The sequence below is a fragment of the Desmodus rotundus genome, chromosome 5 (genome assembly GCF_022682495.2).
Source record: "Desmodus rotundus isolate HL8 chromosome 5, HLdesRot8A.1, whole genome shotgun sequence".
In the NCBI taxonomy this organism is placed as follows: Eukaryota; Metazoa; Chordata; class Mammalia; order Chiroptera; family Phyllostomidae; genus Desmodus; species Desmodus rotundus.
This window is the reverse complement of record NC_071391.1, coordinates 151,400,006-151,416,716: the sequence shown is the minus strand read 5'-3', so window position 1 is coordinate 151,416,716 and position 16,711 is coordinate 151,400,006. Positions and strand designations below refer to the sequence as shown.

At 53.2% G+C, this 16,711-nt stretch overlaps 1 protein-coding gene across 2 annotated transcripts in view; it reads left to right on the top strand.

Moving 5' to 3' along the window:
- Positions 1 to 16,711, top strand: part of PLB1 (phospholipase B1) — a 180,108-nt gene that overhangs the window by 81,230 nt on the left and 82,167 nt on the right. For both annotated transcript variants that reach the window (XM_045189289.3, XM_071221572.1), the window contains exons 6-15: positions 1,959 to 1,999; positions 2,552 to 2,601; positions 5,464 to 5,554; positions 5,895 to 5,946; positions 7,775 to 7,861; positions 12,080 to 12,142; positions 12,873 to 12,952; positions 13,806 to 13,881; positions 14,685 to 14,789; positions 15,812 to 15,868. In XM_045189289.3, coding sequence (XP_045045224.2) covers positions 1,959 to 1,999; positions 2,552 to 2,601; positions 5,464 to 5,554; positions 5,895 to 5,946; positions 7,775 to 7,861; positions 12,080 to 12,142; positions 12,873 to 12,952; positions 13,806 to 13,881; positions 14,685 to 14,789; positions 15,812 to 15,868 — 702 coding nt within the window. The remainder of the gene's footprint in view (positions 1 to 1,958; positions 2,000 to 2,551; positions 2,602 to 5,463; positions 5,555 to 5,894; positions 5,947 to 7,774; positions 7,862 to 12,079; positions 12,143 to 12,872; positions 12,953 to 13,805; positions 13,882 to 14,684; positions 14,790 to 15,811; positions 15,869 to 16,711) is intronic.

Genomic DNA, 16,711 nt, shown 5'->3' with positions numbered 1-16,711 from the left:
GTGAGCCAGAGGCCCTGGGCGCTGGGCCCTGCCTGGGGTGGGGGCGGCGGGGGGCGGCGACTTGCTGGCTGTTGTGAGTCTAGCCTGGCGCCTAAAAAGCCAGGCTTGGGAAAAATAAGACCGTGAATTTCAAGTGGACAAAGTCCACAACGCAGATGCTTTTGCTTTGAGTTCCTGGGACTTTCTGCAACCAAGGACAAGCACTCACCTCCGACAGTGACCAGCACTTGCTTGTTTAATTGCTCTGGACTCCCTTTTCCTCAGAGAACTAAAATATCAGATCCGTAAATGTCTGTAAGAATTGTTTTCAAAGTAACACGTGTGATTCATGTTTAATGGAAGCAAAATCAACCACAACACATGTATATAGTATAAAACACTGAAGACCCCCTTCAGCGCTCTTGCCCCTCTGCCTCAGTGCGTGTGTGGGCGCACGCACGCACATTTGGGGAGGGGACAGAGGCTGTGCTGTGTGTGTGTGTGACCTAAGTAAGGTCATCCTGTAATGTGCTGTCTGCGACTTGTTTTTGTGACTGCGTGTCAGAGACATTTCTCTGTGCCAGGGACGTTACTATCCACTCTGTCAAAGCCTTGAGAGCGGGGCCTGTGTCTGACTTCCCTTTGGGTTCCCAGTGCCAGACCTGCCACAAGGTGGGTGTTCAGCCAGTGGAGTGTGGGGAGGAAGGGCTGGCTGTGGGCACAGTGGAGACGCAGGCGTGTGCTGGGTTTGCCCACCTTACCTTTCTCCCCAGCTCTTCCCCCCACTCTGAGCCTTGTTCCTCTAGCTCTCCCCTTCCCTTCCCCTCCTCACCTACCCTGCGCCTCACCCCCCACCATCGAGCTTGTCCTGAGCAAGAGCTCTGCTGTGGGTCAGGCACAGCTGTCCCTGTGGCCTCAGCCCCGGGGGGGCGGGGGGTGGGAGGAGGGGGCTGCTTCCCTCAGGACTCCACCTGCTGACATCTTTGTTTGTGATCCCTGACTGGCGTTGGGGTGTGACTTTGGTTTAACTGGCTATTCTTCCCCGGAAATGTTGCCTTTCACACTCCTTACTGAGGGTAAGGGACTCCAGAGAAATGACATGGTCAGCCTGTCCTGAGGGGCTCCTCAGGTGTGACCCAGTTCTACAGACTGGCTGTCATTCACGCTGGGTGGGTACGGCGAGGGTATTAAAGGGCAGCAGCGGCAGGCCAGGTGTGGGCAGGGTGGGTACTGCTGTCACCACCGTGCCTGGAGACACTGTCTGCTAGGAATTAACGTCTCTGAAAAGAACAACACTGACAACAGCTCCTGTGCACTGAACACTTTCTAAGTCCGGGGCAGGATTCCAAACGTCCCTGGGACCGTGCAAAAGACCCTATCCCCCGGGGGGTCACCACGACCTCACCTCCAGCCCTGCAGCCAGGGCACGTCTCCAATAGAGGGGGTCCTGTGCCACCCAGCACTTTACCAAGAGGAGTATCAGGAACTTACTTCATTCATTCAAATAGTATTTATCGAACCAATGTTTCCTGAGTACTTAGGATGTGTCAGGCGCTGTTCTAGGTCCAAGAAACATAGTCCAGAGCAAACCAGGCGGACTCCTGCCCCGGTGCTGCTCACATGCTACCCAGGGGCTCAGGCAATGAGCCACGTTAACTGTAGAGGATGGACAGTCACGCACGATCTCTTTTGTTTCTAGTTAGAATATTCATACGGTTTTACCATGCATTTAAGTCTATGCTCTCCAGCCCGTTTTCTGTTCTGAGGGAGATGCACCCACCTCCTATTTCTCTGGGCTCTGACCCCCCCGCTGCAGAGGAAGCCTGACCTTCTTCCCTCCCCACCAAGCTAGCATGGGCAACTGGACCTTTCTGTGACCCGTGGTGAGAGAGCCTGTCTGGCAGGCAGCTGGGGTCTCAGGAGGACAGACAGGCTCTGCCCCCTCCCCTGGCTGGATTAACACTTCCTATCTCTTGCAGCGTCCAGACACCGGGACGGCCGACACAGAGAAGCAGCCATGGTAACTATGTTGGAGTCAGAGCGGTAGAGCTGAGCAGAGCCTACTTCATCAAGGGGATCCGCTCCCCTTGCTTCACTGATGGGGAAACCCCAGGACCAGGGAGAACAGGCCTTGCTCCAGGCTCCCTCAGGAGCAGGTGTCCCTTAGGAGCGGGGACAAAACCCAGCCTCCTGTCTCCCATGCCATTGAATAATCCCGGGCTCCTCTGGGTGAACAGGCAGAAAAGCAGGAAAGGCCGCAGGTGGGATTCTCACTTCCCACCAGCAGCCAGGCACCCTGCTCTGCTCAGGGGGCAGCGTGCGGGGTGGCCCAGGGCCAGTCTCATTCTCTACCGGGGGCCACAGGCCCTGTCAGCTCCGGGCCAGAGGGAGCTATGCACCCTGTCCAGGTGGCTCCATTGCCATCTGAGCTGTGTCTCCAGCCCTAGGAAGGGTCACCGAAGAGGCAGAGCTGGGCTGGGCTGAAGCTTGGCAGGAAACAGACCACAGCAGCCCGGGAAAGGGTGGTGGGCAGCTGACAAACACAGCCTGACCCGCGCCTGTTTGCTTCTAGCTGCAGGACCGGATCAAGGCTACAGCAGGCGTGCATGGGCATGGTGACAGGTGAGTTCTGGGCATTCATGGCCAGACTCCAGATGGTCCCCATCTCTCCCGACACCGCAGCGTTGTGCTAAATGAAGAGAATGTCCCTGTTGGCCACTTTGTCACGGAGCCTAAGGAGAAAAGGGGAGGACAGACAGGGAGCCCCGGTATGAAAGGTCAATGCACCCTGAAAGGAGGGCGTGAGAACTGTGTCTGAGGATCCCCAAGCAAAGAGGAGCCAGGAGGCTTTGGTCAGTTAGAGGATGTTGGAGGGGTGTCGGGGTGGCCGGGCCGGAGTCCCAAGGCTCCTTCTCCCCCATGACCCCAGAGCTGGACAAGTAGTGCTTCACCTGGGGAAACTGCCCCCCACCCCCGCCAGGAGAAGACCTGGTCTAATTTTCACTTTGTAATAATTCCCTCACTTATAACTATATCAACTGGATTCAGAGTAATGAAGGAAATGAAAGCCAACTGTATCCCACTGTCTTGAGATCATCATTGCAACATTTAGGCCTTTTTACATATGAATGTGCTCATGATAGGCCACCTGTAACCTGTTTTTTTCCCGTTTAACTCAGAGCCCCCTCTGACTCTATTAGGTCATCCTGAAACCTCCAGTCCCTTAACGCTGGCTGAATTAGCCTAGCAGGACGTGAGAGTCACCTGTTTGGTGCTCACAGGCACTGCCAAGGAACCCACTGCTCCCAGTTGGAGTGAGCAGGCTCAGACGCAATGCGTGTGCTCTGCAAAGGGGACACTCCTATGAGAGCGGTGGTGGTGAGGGGCTAGTGCCCGGGCAGTTCAGCCAGTGAGCTTCCCCAGGGGCCTGGGAATCACTAGGCCACCTGCAGAGGACAGGGCTGAATAAGACGCTGGGCACCTTCAGCCCTCCCCTTCCAGCGGGGGAGCTGGGGACCTGGTGTTCAGCCCCCCAGGATCCTATTGACAGTTGAAGGGATTTTGGTGGCCAAAGTGGTAGGAGAGTCCCCTTGGAAAGGGTCAAAGGGTTTTGAAAGAGGAGACCCCCACTGACTGGGTGGCTGTCCCAGCTCTGTCTGGGTTTGGTCCTGTTTTCCCTTAAATGGAAGGGAAGAAAGAAATGCAGGGGTATATTTGTGGTGTCTGGGAGGACAGGGTGTAGTTCAGACCCTGAAACCACAAATACAGCTGCTTTGCCTGATTTTGCAGTTTGCCTCCTCTTTGTGTCCCTTACACACCTGGTAACAAGTCCTGACTGCCCGTCCTTAAGCAAGGTGACCAGGAGTCCCGCCTGGCCAGAGATGCTGCAGAAGGCAGGACAGTGACAGCAGAGCTGGCACCTGAATGTCCTCAGAGGCAGGACTCACCTGTAGCCGCCAGTGAATCCAGCCCACCTAATGCAGGGGAAGGGGGCAGGAGTGCAGTGCAGGGCCGGGAAGCTCCACCCGTGGCCAGACCAGCAGAGGAGTGTGAAGTCTTCCCAGCGGAAAGTGCTCCACGACAGCCAGGCCCATGCAGTGTGTGACAGGCCAGCCCAAACTCAGCCTCCCTGTCCTGCAGCCCCAGGACCGCAGAGCTCTCCAAATCTAGCCGTGCCCTCACCCACCACAGCCAGTGTGCAGATGGGGAAACTGAGTCGGGGTGCAGAGGGACTTTCTCAGTGCGAGGCAGGGTCCCTGTGAAGACAGGTGGTCCAGCCCCTCTGAGAGCCAGAGAGGGGCACACAGCACAGAGCAGGTGCACAGCAGATGTAGAACAGAGTGACAGCAGGCAGGTGTGTGGGCAAAGAGCCACGGCCCTGTTCGACCAGAGAAGCCACGTGATGCAAGTGCCGCTAGTTAGAAAGCAATTGTCTTTCAAAGACTTAGCACCGGGTGGGTCATCCGCCCTCACAGACAATCCTGGTGCCAGGGAGGAAAAGGTCCCTCCCACACACTCAGTCTCACACACACACTCTCACACTCATACACACACTTGTACTCACACACGGACACATGCACACACGCTGTCCTGTAGTCTTCCACTGGCCTCAGAGCTTTCCATTTTCTCCCCACGGGTGAGAGTGGGCTCCTTCCCAGGCTGGCCAGGGCTTATACAAGGAAGCTCATTAGTTTTGGCTGAGGATGAGGAAGATTGAACCACATGTGACTCGGGTGGCTGCCCAAGCTGACGATGTCGAGTGGCCAGTCTTCCGATGCCCAGCCTAGCTCTACTGCCCCCACGCCCTCCTGCCTGCTGCCTGCACAGTGTCAGCTCCTTCAAGGGAGCCTTCAGCCCTGCCTCCTGGATTCGGCTCCCACGGAGCCCCCGGCACTCCTGGATGGGGGCAGAAAGAGGGGGGAACTGAGGGTGGGGGTGGGGGCACCTCCCTCCCGTGACACCCTCCCTGCTCTGCCCTCTCCTCTCTTGGGAGCAAGACACGACTTCACTGCTCCTGGCAGCGCTATTTTTAGCGGTCCTCTGGCTGTCAGCTCTGGGACGCATCCCTGTCACTCCCCGGAGCTTTCCAGCCTGCTGTCACTCTCGGGAGGAGAGAGGGGCTGGGAGGCAGCCTGCCTGGGCGCCTGTCCCAGCACGCTTTCCCTCCTGGGTCGATAGCACACAACTCCAGTTAGCCTAGGGACCTCGGGTAGGCTGCGTACCTTCTCTCAGCCTCAGCTTCCCCTTCACATATGCAAGGTGCTCAGCACTGAGCCTGGCCTAGCCCTTGAGAGATATTAATTTTTAGCTCAGTTCACTTCCAGGGGCCTGCTGTGAGGCTGACCTCACTGCCTAAGGCAGGTGTGAAGGGCAGGGTTTTGGAATAGGGGCAGCCACCCTGGGCACTTCACCCCAGAGGGGTCAGTCTCTACAGGTGACCCCTGACTGTCAGAGCCACAACCCTCACACCAGCTCCCCCTTTAGTCCTTTCAGACATCATCAGACACTTCAATCCATCTGTTCTGACGCCCGTGTGCCCCCTGGGGAAGAGAATGGTGCCCCACAGTGGTGCTGAGTAAGTCCCTTTGCTGGCTCTCTCCAGGGCTGTGCACCCTATTGGTCTCGGGCATCTGGGCAGGAGGATGGGGGGGTAGGGGCTGGACTAGTCAAAGAGGCTTAAAAATAGAGGTATGTATTAAGCCAAGGCCAAAATGCATCTCCCATGCTGACCTAAGTCTTCCTGATGGGCCTAATTTTAAAAATCAGGTCAAGGTCCGCCCTCCAGAAGCCAGGGGAGGTACAGTGCAGCCTTGAACTGAGAGACTGGCTCCGGGGCTGGGGCAAGAGTCAAGCTTCCAGCCCTGGGCAAAGTTGTATTTAACTGGTCTTCTCTCTACCCACCTCCCTCTGTGCAGAGACTTGTGGACTCAGGCAGAAGAACTGGTGAGGAGCATGCAAGAGAACCAGGTAGGAATCCATCCGCCCAGCTCTGGGGCTGGGGCTGCCCGTGCCTGCTGCAAGGCAGTCAGACCAAACACCTAGGTTGCTGTGGCCCCGCAGCCATTGTGCCCTGAACTCAGCCACCAGCGTGGCCTGGGCATTCCAAACATGCTCTTCCCGGAGACCACTGGAACACGGATACTTCATAGGTGCACGGGGGTGTTGTGTGGTAGCAGAGGGCCTAAGTGACTTCCCACTTAGGGAGGTGGGTGAGAGCTTGGGTTCAGAGCGAGAGCGGTTTAAATGGGAACCCTGAATTCTTCACCTGTTCCCTGTATAATGTTGGTTAAGGCACTTAGCCTCTCTAAGCCTCAGTTTTCCCGTTCTTGAGGTGGGCATAATGAGGGGCTGTAGCACAGGACTTAGGGAGTATTAAGTGAGGCGTTGGAGGTGCCTGGCACAGAGGCAGTGCTCAATGAAGGCCTGGAGCTGTCATCGTCGTAGAAGTGGCAGCGGTGGTGGTTACTAATGACCGTATTCGTTTCAGTTCTCAGGCGGAGGCCTCTGATGCCAGCTGGCTCTAACCAAGCTCTGAGCCTGGACTGCTGGAACCAAGGGCGGTGCTGTCCCCGTCAGCCATGTGCTCATTAAAGAGCTCAGGTGTTAAAGCCGGGTCACTGCAGGTTATACAGGGACAGGGACAAATGCAGGAGACATGATGTAGAAAGTTGGTTTCCTACCCTGACCAGTGTAGCTCAGTGGGTTTGGCATCATCCAGCTAGTGAATCGTTGCTGCTTCGATTCCCAGTCAGGGCACATGCCTGGGTTGCAGGTTTGATCCCTGGTTGGGGCATGTAAGAGAGGCAACCAATCAATGTTTCTCTCTCTCTCTTATTCCCTCCCTTCCCCTCTCCCTAAAAATAAATAAATAAAAGTTAAAAAAGAAAAAGAATTGGTTTCCCCCTAACAAGAGAACGCCAGAATTTCTGGAGTAATAACAACATTCCAGAACATACTTGGGGGGTCTTGAATCCAACCCTATGGTTTTGTAGATGAAGAAACTGAAGTCCCAGAAATTCATGCAACCTATCCAAGTTCACACAGCTAGTCAGAGCTCAATCCAGTGTTGGATTTGCTGTCTCGCACTCCTCAACTGCACCACAGTGCCTTTAAAAGAGCAAAACAAATGTTTACTTTTTGTTCCACAAGTGATACGTGTTTGTTACAGAAAAATCGGAAAGCACAGGCCAACCAAAGGGATATTGACCAGACATAATTGCTGTTGACGACTCAGGGTGTAGCCCCTTCCATATTTTTTCCAAGCGTGTTTATTCTGAACACATGTGCATATTTTATAAAACAGGGCTGTTACTAGATGTAGATGCTTTTTATAACCTGCTTGTCTAAATACGATATTTTTCCATGACAATATTACATTTTCCAACACCATTTTAACAGCTATACAGTGTTTCATCTAATGAGTGTTTCACAATTTCCACAGCAATTCCCTATTTTAGACATTCATGTTGTTTCCAGTTTTTTAATGTTAGAAACAAGGCTTCATCAATGCAGCTAAAGCTTTTGTGTATCCTTACTTCCTTAAAATACATTTCGAGAAATGGAATGGTTGGATCAAAGGGTATGCCCTTAAATTTTTTTTAAAGTAGATTTTGCCAAATTGCCTTTGAGAGCAGTTATACACTTTGAGTTTCCCACCATATACTTTTTCTTTGAAAAAATCCATAAATATGATTTTATGCGTGTGGGTGTACAAAACCGAAGAGTAATGAAAAGAACGTTCTCTTGGAATCAGGTCTTACCACTCTCTCTTTGATGCCATTGCCTTTTTCCTCAGCAACTGGACTTCCAAAATGACTGGAAGCTCATCAACGTGTTCTTCACTAACACAAACCAGTGCCACCTGTGTCTCTTCACCCAACAGGTGAGCCACGGGCTGGGGTCGGAGGGACCGCAGATGCCATGGGGGGTGCAGAGCCAATGAACTAAACCTGCCTGATCTACAGCTGGGCGGAGCCTCATGGCACCGACTGCAGAGTTTGGATGGGTGGATGAATGGGCGGATAGGAACCGTACACAGGGACAGGTGTTGTAACTTACCGTCTTTCTTATCAGATGAAGGGAATTGAGCTGCAGAGAAGCTCAGTCAGTGGTCGTTCTGTACTTGAGAAGAATCAGCCTCCTAGGGAAAAATCGTTGTGGCTCGTCTAACTCTGATTTCATTTAAGCACTGAATTGAGGGAACGATGCAGGAATGTAGTCTTGCCTTCGCCTCTTGAACCGTAGTTCACCACAAGCTCTAGTTGTGATGGGAGGCCTACTGTTCACATATGTAGACCATCCTGCAGGCTCTTTAGTGTTCCTGGATGCAGGACACGAATCCCGTGGCTTCCTTTGCTATTTCTGTAGGTGACTATCTAGGACCTAAGTCCTCACGGGCGATCGCCCAGGTTAGGACCAGTTGAGAGTGGAGGGGGCAGTGCAGATACCTAGGCTATGGTGTCGTAAATGGCACGCACATTCTTCTCCAAGGGCTTGCAGCCTGGTTGCCACCAAGCTGGCCTTGCCACTCATGGCAGACCAATGACCTGCCCCTGTCCTCTCAGCCACCTTAGGGCCTCTGCCAGACCATGGCACAGGCAGGGGTGACATTTTTGGGGTGCTGTCTTCCTCTGGCCTATGCCCTTGCACGACATACACTCTGGCCTTCTTCCAAATGCCTGTGTTCCCCCTGAGTGGGACTGAGGTCCCACCACCCAACCCTTTCCATTAGTGATGCCGGGCCCTGGGAAAGTGCGGATGGAAGCCCACCTTGCCGGACCAGCTCTTGTTGATTGATAGGCCTACACATTACCTGGGTTTGTAGCATATAGATCCTGAAGGTTTATTGTTCTACTTCACGCTCTGTTTTCTCCCATGCCAAGTGAAGTTTACAAGCCCTGCTTATTCTATGCCCCTCTTTTTGGAGATTGCGCACACCGAAGTTTCTTTTTGAATTTACGCATTCTTGCGTTAAAGTGCTCAAACCAGCGTTTAGGCATCACCGTGTCCCTCTGTGCATCCACTCGCCCACCTAGCCACCCATCAGTGGTGTCTTCCTGCAGGAATTCGCTTTCCCTTTTTACAGGTCGGCACGTGCTGTTGTAGGCACTTATGATGAGTTACGTTCCTGCTGGCTTTTGCTTGATTTTTAAATGTTTGAGTGCATTCATGCTGGCGCACACTCTTTCATGATTTCTCCCGTACGCTTTTGTGTCCAAGCATCCCTGTGTGAATTCTTGCTTTCTTTCATGTATTTACACTTTGAAGCATTCTTGGCTATGTGATACATTCCTGTGCCTGCATGTACCCATTCATGTACTGTTACTAATTTTTAGTTAGATAACCAATGCACAAATGTTTTATCCTTAAAAAAACTAAAATATTTCAGTTAAAGCTAAAATGCCACCTCCAATCCTCTACCTCTTTTTATTTCCAAGCCTCTTACATATCTATGAATCTTAGTATATAGTGTTTTGTGTATGTGCAAGAGAAAGAGATTTAACACAAATAATATTATATCATGAGCAATTTTTTCACTAACCAAATATTTTTTAAGATGTAGTCATGTTGATACACATAGATTGAGTTTATTCCTGTTACTTGCTGAATAGTATTTACACAGTGAATAGTATTCACTGTGTAAACTTACTAAGTTGTGTTTCCTCATTTCCTTATTGGTGGCCATGTAGGTATTTCTAGTTTTGTTCATTTGCTGGAATGTGTGTGTTTTCCTAAATACAGTGATTTTCAGGTTGCAGATTAAAATATATTAGTGGGTCAAAATTAAAGATTGCAATCAAAATTATAAAAATAGAAATAGAATAGACTGTAAAATGTTACAGTTAATTACATGTTGTAAGTGTTGATTCATGGTTTTTGGGCTTCATTTTCTGCATAGATAAGTGTGTTGGATTGTAATGTGAAATATATGTTACTCTGTGGGTCATGCTCAAAAGAATTTGAAGGAAAGTACCTAGAATAGAGTCTTAAACAGAATTGCTAGTCATCGGGTACATACTCTTTAAGGTTTAATAGAGACTGCCAAGGTACCTTGCAAAGCAGCCGCACCCATTCTATTCCTCCAGTGTCGGCGAGTCTCATCCCCGACAAGTTTTCCAGCACTCGTCATCAAACTTTCCATCAATATGCGAAATTCCTCCAGTATGTGAAGAGCCGGTCATGTTGACAGATACGGGTTTATTCACATGTAGGACCTCAGGTGACCCCAGCTCCATAAATTGAGCTCATTGTGGCAATGCTTATTTGCATCCGCTCAAGTTTTCCTTTTCACTGCATTTTTTCTTTCATTTTGATTTTCCTTTTGCACAAAGACCGCCAAGTCTTTGGAGCTGGGAATAAGTCCCACCTCCACTTCCATTTCCCACAAAGGACCCTGTGACTCCCAGCTGTGGCTCCCGGCCTGCGCACTGTTAGTGAAACGAAGATGCTTATAGGGTCTGGACTCTTATCGCTGTTCCCTGAAGTCTAGTTTGTTGTGAGTCAGATGAAAATGTCAGTCCAAAGAAGGGACAAAATGAAGAAAAAACCCATAGCCGGGGCACCACAAGAAAACCGATGCGTTTATTTGTTGCAAATGCCTTTAGAAGCTGGGGCAACACTGTGGAGGGTACGCTGGCATCTTCTGACTGAACAATCCTGCTCCTTGGAATAATCCCAAGGAAACAATTTATTAGAAAAAGTTAAGTTTTGTCTCAGGCACACGTTTGATAATAGAACATTCTTCTGACTCTGAAAGCAAAAGATATAAATAAAAATGTGCAAATCCATTTGGGTAAATGAGGTTTTCCTGACTTTGGGTTCAAGGAGGACTTTATCGCGTGTGACCTTCTAGACAAGGGGCATTTTATAAGAGTGTAATGTCTTCCACTAAGGACCAGGGACAGCTGGGGCCCAGGAGACGACCATTCAGTCCCTGGAGTGACTGGGTGGCCCCAGTTGCCTCTGTAGCCGTGGATGTAGCCTGGACTGAGAGGCTTCTAAAGCGGGGTTTGCGGTCAGGAGAGCACCACCCAGGGACCCCCGGTTTCTCTGGGGAAGATCAATGACCTGAATGTGGGCAGCGAGGAGTTTTCTGGACTGAGTCCCCAAGACTCTTCAGAAGGAAAATGGAGACGCTCAAGGTCCTGTTCAGAGAGAGACTCACTGAGACTGGAGAAAACGAGGCAGCAGGCTTTATCGCCGGTCATGGCAACAGAGCGGGCTGAACTGGCTTGCAGAGGACAGCCTCGCTCCAGAGCGGGGACTCCTGGGGTGGGGGGCTCCGGAGCGGGGAGACAGCCGTCCACGCAGCCACAGCCTGAGTGATTGGCAGCTGTCTGCAGAATCACCGCCTGTGTTCCCCCAGGAAACGGAACAGCTCCTGGGCCTCCCTCGTCTTCCTGTCTGAGCCAAGTCCCCTCAGGGGACAGCTGGTTAGCAGGCAGCTTAGGAGTTTGTCTTGGTGTAAAAGTTTATTTTTGTTTTGTGTTTTTTTATTTGTTTTGTTTTTTTTTACCTGGAAAAGGTAAGCCAGGGTCTGCTTTTGAAGTGCTCTCATTTGCTTATTTATTTTCATTACCTGCTAGGTGTCGGGTAGGAAGGGGGTTCTTTAAACACCTGATAGTGGAGAGAGGTCTGATAAAAGAGTGCCATGTAGAAATTTTAGGCCTATCTGGGTCCTGAAATCCAAGGGTAATTGTGTTCCCCCTTTGGACCTGATTTTCGTCAGACAGAAGTGACTCCATCAGCCTCTGGAGTAAGTCCTGTCTCCCATCCCTCAGTGTGAGCTGTAGAGTTTCCTCGACCTTGAGTTTGGCCTTCCCTGACATGGAACTTCTTGTCTGGGGGAGTTTGATTTTTTCCTGGTGGGTGATGTGTTGGGGAAGTCATAATGGACAAACACCCCAGGGAGCCCTGGGAACTCTCTACTTGTTTGAGGGGAACTGGGGTCTAGTAGGGCCTTTGTCACTATCACCTCGGGGGCGGGGGTGGGTGGGGGGTTGGCTTGGGGAGGGGAAAGCATAGGCGAGCGTGAGCCCAGGCATCCTCGGCCCCATGTTCCCTGTCCCCACCTGCACTCAGCACGTCTCTCCTCTCACAGCAGACGCACGTGACAGGGGGCATGGACAAGCTGACTGGAATGCTGGACTACCTGCTCCAGGAGGTGAGCCTCGCAGCTCCCCCGGCTCCGTGGGACCATGCTCCGGGCACTTCCTTGTGGGTGCCTTCCACAGATGGGGAGAGCTGCCCTTCCGAGAGTTGGCAGGGAAGGGTCTGGTTACTCTCAAAGTGCCACCACGGGGTTGAGGAAGTGGCGCAGTGGCAGGCATCCACGAGGGGGTCAAGACTAGGGAAGAGGTCTGGAGGAGCCGGTCTTTCCACGCTTCTCACAAGAGCCTGGGTCAGCTGTGGAGCCCTTCTCTCTTGCAAAAGGTATTTCCGAAGAGGCTTCTGGGCAGGAAGAAGGAGCAGAGCGCAGTTCGCCCTGGGGACTCATGACCCCACTCTGTCCTGCCCGGCCTGGGGCTGTGATGAGTTGGAGGTTCCCTGAAAGCCTTCGAGACTTCCCTTCCTAGAGTGACCACGAGAGCGAGCACTGCAGCTTCTGCAACTCCTGGGGGGCAGCTTCTCTGCTGGGCCATCATGGTCCCCCCTCCTTGTTGTCACTATGGTGGGGGGGGGCGCCCTGCCCACCACGAGCAACGGTGGATGATGCATTTCTGCATAACCAGCAGTGCGGGTGGCTTTGGACCACCCCCGACCAAACTTCTCCCAAAGAGGCACCTCCCGCTCAACCAGACCCCAAACGGGCCTCCAGCCAAGGGTTCCAGGGAAGACCCTGGGCAGCGATGGTGACTTTGCAAATGCTCTTCTTCCCCCTTGTTTCCTCTTAGGTCCCTAAGGCATTCGTGAACCTGGTGGACCTCTCTGAGGTTGTGGGGATCTCTCCCTGGCATCAGGGGACCCAGCTCAGGTGAAAAGGGGAGTGGAATGGGACCAGCATTTGTTGAGTGGCTGCCGTGTGCCAGGCACTGGGTGGGGCACTTCACATGCACTAATCCTGTGAGAGATGTAAAGGATGGAGGGCAAGAGAGATTGAGCCACCACATGCGCGAGATCACACAGCTAGTGAGAGCAGCAGCGTTCTGCCGTCTGAGTCTAGGATGGACTACTCAGCCTGGGTGATGTAACCAGATGGCATGCCCCCAGCAGGTTTGACACAATATCCATAAGAAGTGATACTTCTGGAAATTAGAAACAAATTTTTAAAATGTAGCCTATATGTATCTTACCTTCACTGAACTGAATTCCCATGTAGTTCTGAAAGTGGTCTTAGAATTTAAACTCCTTGAACCCAAATCCTAAGATTTCTGGCTTTGCCCCCCAAAAGGAAGTTCATGTGGCAAAAGCCAGGGGAAGGACAGCTGGAGGTGCGGGCAACGGGAAGGAGAGGACAGAACTGAGAGGAAAGGAGGGTTTTGAAGAGAAAGGACATGCAGGGCAGGGGGAGGACGAGTTGGAGGCGGGCTTCTGATGTGGAGGCAGTGAGGGGCGGTGCATTGGGAGGTGGAGTGAGAGGCAGGTGTCTCCACCTCCCTTCCCCACCCCTATGGAGGGATAGACAGGCAACCAGATCAAAAAGTGCCTTTGCACTCTGTTCTCTTCAACATGGACTTGTTGCCTTTCCCTGCGCCCTCTGACACCTCCAGCTTCTCCCCACTCCCTGAGCCACGCCCAGGTCCCCCAGCCCTCTTATTTCTCCGTGGGGCAGCCTGTGTAGCCCCACTGTATCCACGCCCTCCTTTCTGGCTTCTTTTAACACGCAGCCCTGCAGCAGAGCCCTGTACGTGCTCAGGGGACACCTCGAAGCTGTCCAAGCTTGTGGCACAGTGGGCCTACCAGGTGAGCCCACTCTGGGAGACTGGTGGCTTGCAGGGGCAGGGGTCGTGGAGGAGAATGGGGGCGATGGGGACAATGAAGGCCTAAGTCTGCGACTACAGGACTTCTGCGACGGAGTCAGGAACCAGAGAGCTGCCTTCAGTTTGCTCCTCAGCGCTGACTTGACTTTCCTGTGCCTAAAGTGGGGGCGCCAATCCTGGCAGGCTGGGGTGGGGACGGGGCTGGGACTTCAGATAGTGAAGGACTTGGCAGATTTGTTTGGAAATGGTTTTGATCACCGTCACTGCTTGTACCGCCGCATCTGTGACTGCTGAGCCGATTCTGCCGAAGCTGGGCTGAGCCCCCAGACAACAGCCCAAGGGCACCTCAGAGGCCCCAAAGCTGTGCTTTCTGATTCAAAGAAGAGACCCCAAGAGGGCGAGGATGGCTCAGTGGAAGCCATCATCCCTGTCAGCAAACAGCTCAAAGCACAGTTCTCATTGTCATATGTTGACATGATGACTTTTGTTTAAGAAGTTATATGTGAAGCTGTGTGGCACTTCGCTCACTCCAGAGGTGACATGTTTTATGCCATGAGTGGCACATTGCTCTCCGGCACATCCTTAGCCCTTGGATGGAGCATGGGTGCCCTGGTGTATGGTTCCTGAGCTCCCTGGGAACATACGTCAGCTCTGTCCCTGACATTGGTTCAGAAGGGCGTGCGGTGGGCAGCTGCGATGGAGGGGCGGCTGCGAGCTCCCTGTCAGGGGATGGGGCAGCTGTGCCTTTCTCGTGCTCCTGGGTGCACGTCTCTGTCTTCCCTTCAGGAAAGCTGGGAGCGTCTGCTGGCCTCCAGCAGGTACAATGAGCAGGAGTCCTTCGCGGTGGTGTTCCAGCCCTTCTTCTACGAGACAGCCCTGTCACCACTCTTGGTGGGTGAGGTGACCGTGGCCCACAGACACCCTTCCCCTCCCACCCAGCTGGGACTCCCTGAGCCCAGGGTGTGCGCTCTCGGCGAGACACTGCTGTGTTCTCTTATACTTCCTCACGATTTCCCATGGGGCCAGAGAGCCCCGTGTGGCAGGTTCTTAGAGGCAGAGCGGCCCAGTGGTTAAGAGCGTGGGCTTGAGCCAGGTGGCTGCTGGCTCTGCGATGGGCTAGCTTGGGCAAGTTGTTGGTGTTCTCTGTGCCTTGGTTCCTCATCTATGAAGTCAGGGCCATTACTAGTAGTCCCTCCCTCTAGGGCGATGGTCACATTGCATGAGTGAATGGGCGCCAGGGGCTTGGGAGGCCCTCAGTACCTCTTAGCTGTTGTGACTATTCAGGGTAGAATTTTAGCGGGGACATGTCACCCTCCTCCATCTATAGGCTCTCTACAGCCTGCCCCCCCCACCCCGGAGGGGAGGGTTGACTTGCCCCCACCCCCCAGGTCACTGGGCCAATGCCCCTTGCCCAGAGGGGCGCCCAGACCATGGGCACGGTGGTAGGTCAACACATGCTCCGTAGGGTCTCTGACGCCACTGAGCCTTCAGCACTGCGTGTCTGGGACAGTCCCTCCCTCCAGGCTCCTGGCTCCTGCCTGTTGGAGTCACTGTGCCCCCTCCAGGACTTACACGGTGCTTAACAGTGGTTTACAAGGAGGAGGAGGAAAATTAGTTCCCGTCCACCTCCACTCGGACCACACATGGGTCACTTCCCTGTCACCGCTGCTCTGCTGTTTGGTTCAGTTGGGAGAACCCCGTGATAAAGGGGGGTTCTGACGCACTCCTGCAAGCCCTGACCCCAGACAGTGGTCCTATAAGTGCCTGTCATTGCTGATGTGGAAAGGGGCTGAGAGAAAAGAGTCTGGATGGATCAGGGACACCGCATCTCTGCCAGGGACACCCTCAAAGTGTGCGGCAGGTCCACCCCATGCTTGGGGGCACACAGGGGTTCTAATTTGGTTCTCTTTCAGGAGGAGTGGCCCCTCCAGGATGCCACCACACTCGCCTTGAATCTCTGGAACAGCATGGTGAGTTGGGGGAGCCCTGGGATGCTGCAGGGTCAGCCTGGGGACCTGGCCTACAGGAGGGGTGGGGCTCCAGCAAGGTCCCTGGACAGTGGTTCTGGGCCACCAGGCATCATGCCCACATCTGGGTCCAGCCTAGCTCTGACTGCCTGGGAGTCTCACTCCTTGTCCCAGAGCTGTGACACAGCCCCGGTGATGTGCAGGGGTCACTAGGCTTCAGTCCCGCTCTCCCCAGGGGCAGGGGCGTGGCCTCAGAGTCCGCAGGGGAGACTGCGCATGGAGGGGGGCACAGGGGATCAACTCACACCACAGTTCCAGGCCAGCTCTTCCTCACGTCCCACTTGAGCACCATCCTGTGGTTTCAAGGCCCAGGCTGGCCCCCGAGATGAACACAGGCTTTCAAGTGATGCAGGCCTGGGTTCAAATCCTAATTCTGGCTCTCACAAAGTATGTGAATGTCGGGTCTCCACAAAGCCCAGATCATAACACCTGGCCCAAGCACCGGCAGGTGTGTGTCTCACTCCGGGCCCATGTGAGCACTCGGCACGTGTCGGCCCTTCTTCCCGTCACTATGATAGGTTTGGCCCACACCTCCAAGGCCCCCCAAGGCTACCTGGGATGAGTCGGTGGATGGGGTGAAATGTCAAAACTTTGAACTTTTCCAGGGCACCAGACAGACACCTGGTTTCGCCATTTATTTTTCCCCATCCAAGCTGCCCTATTTTTAGACTTCCAGTGACAGACACTTGGTTTTCTTCTTCTTTGGTTTAGAAATTTTTTCTCCATCTTTTCAAATACTGAGTACAAGGAGCAGCTGTGTTTCAGCGTGCGTAAGCCAGCGAGCCA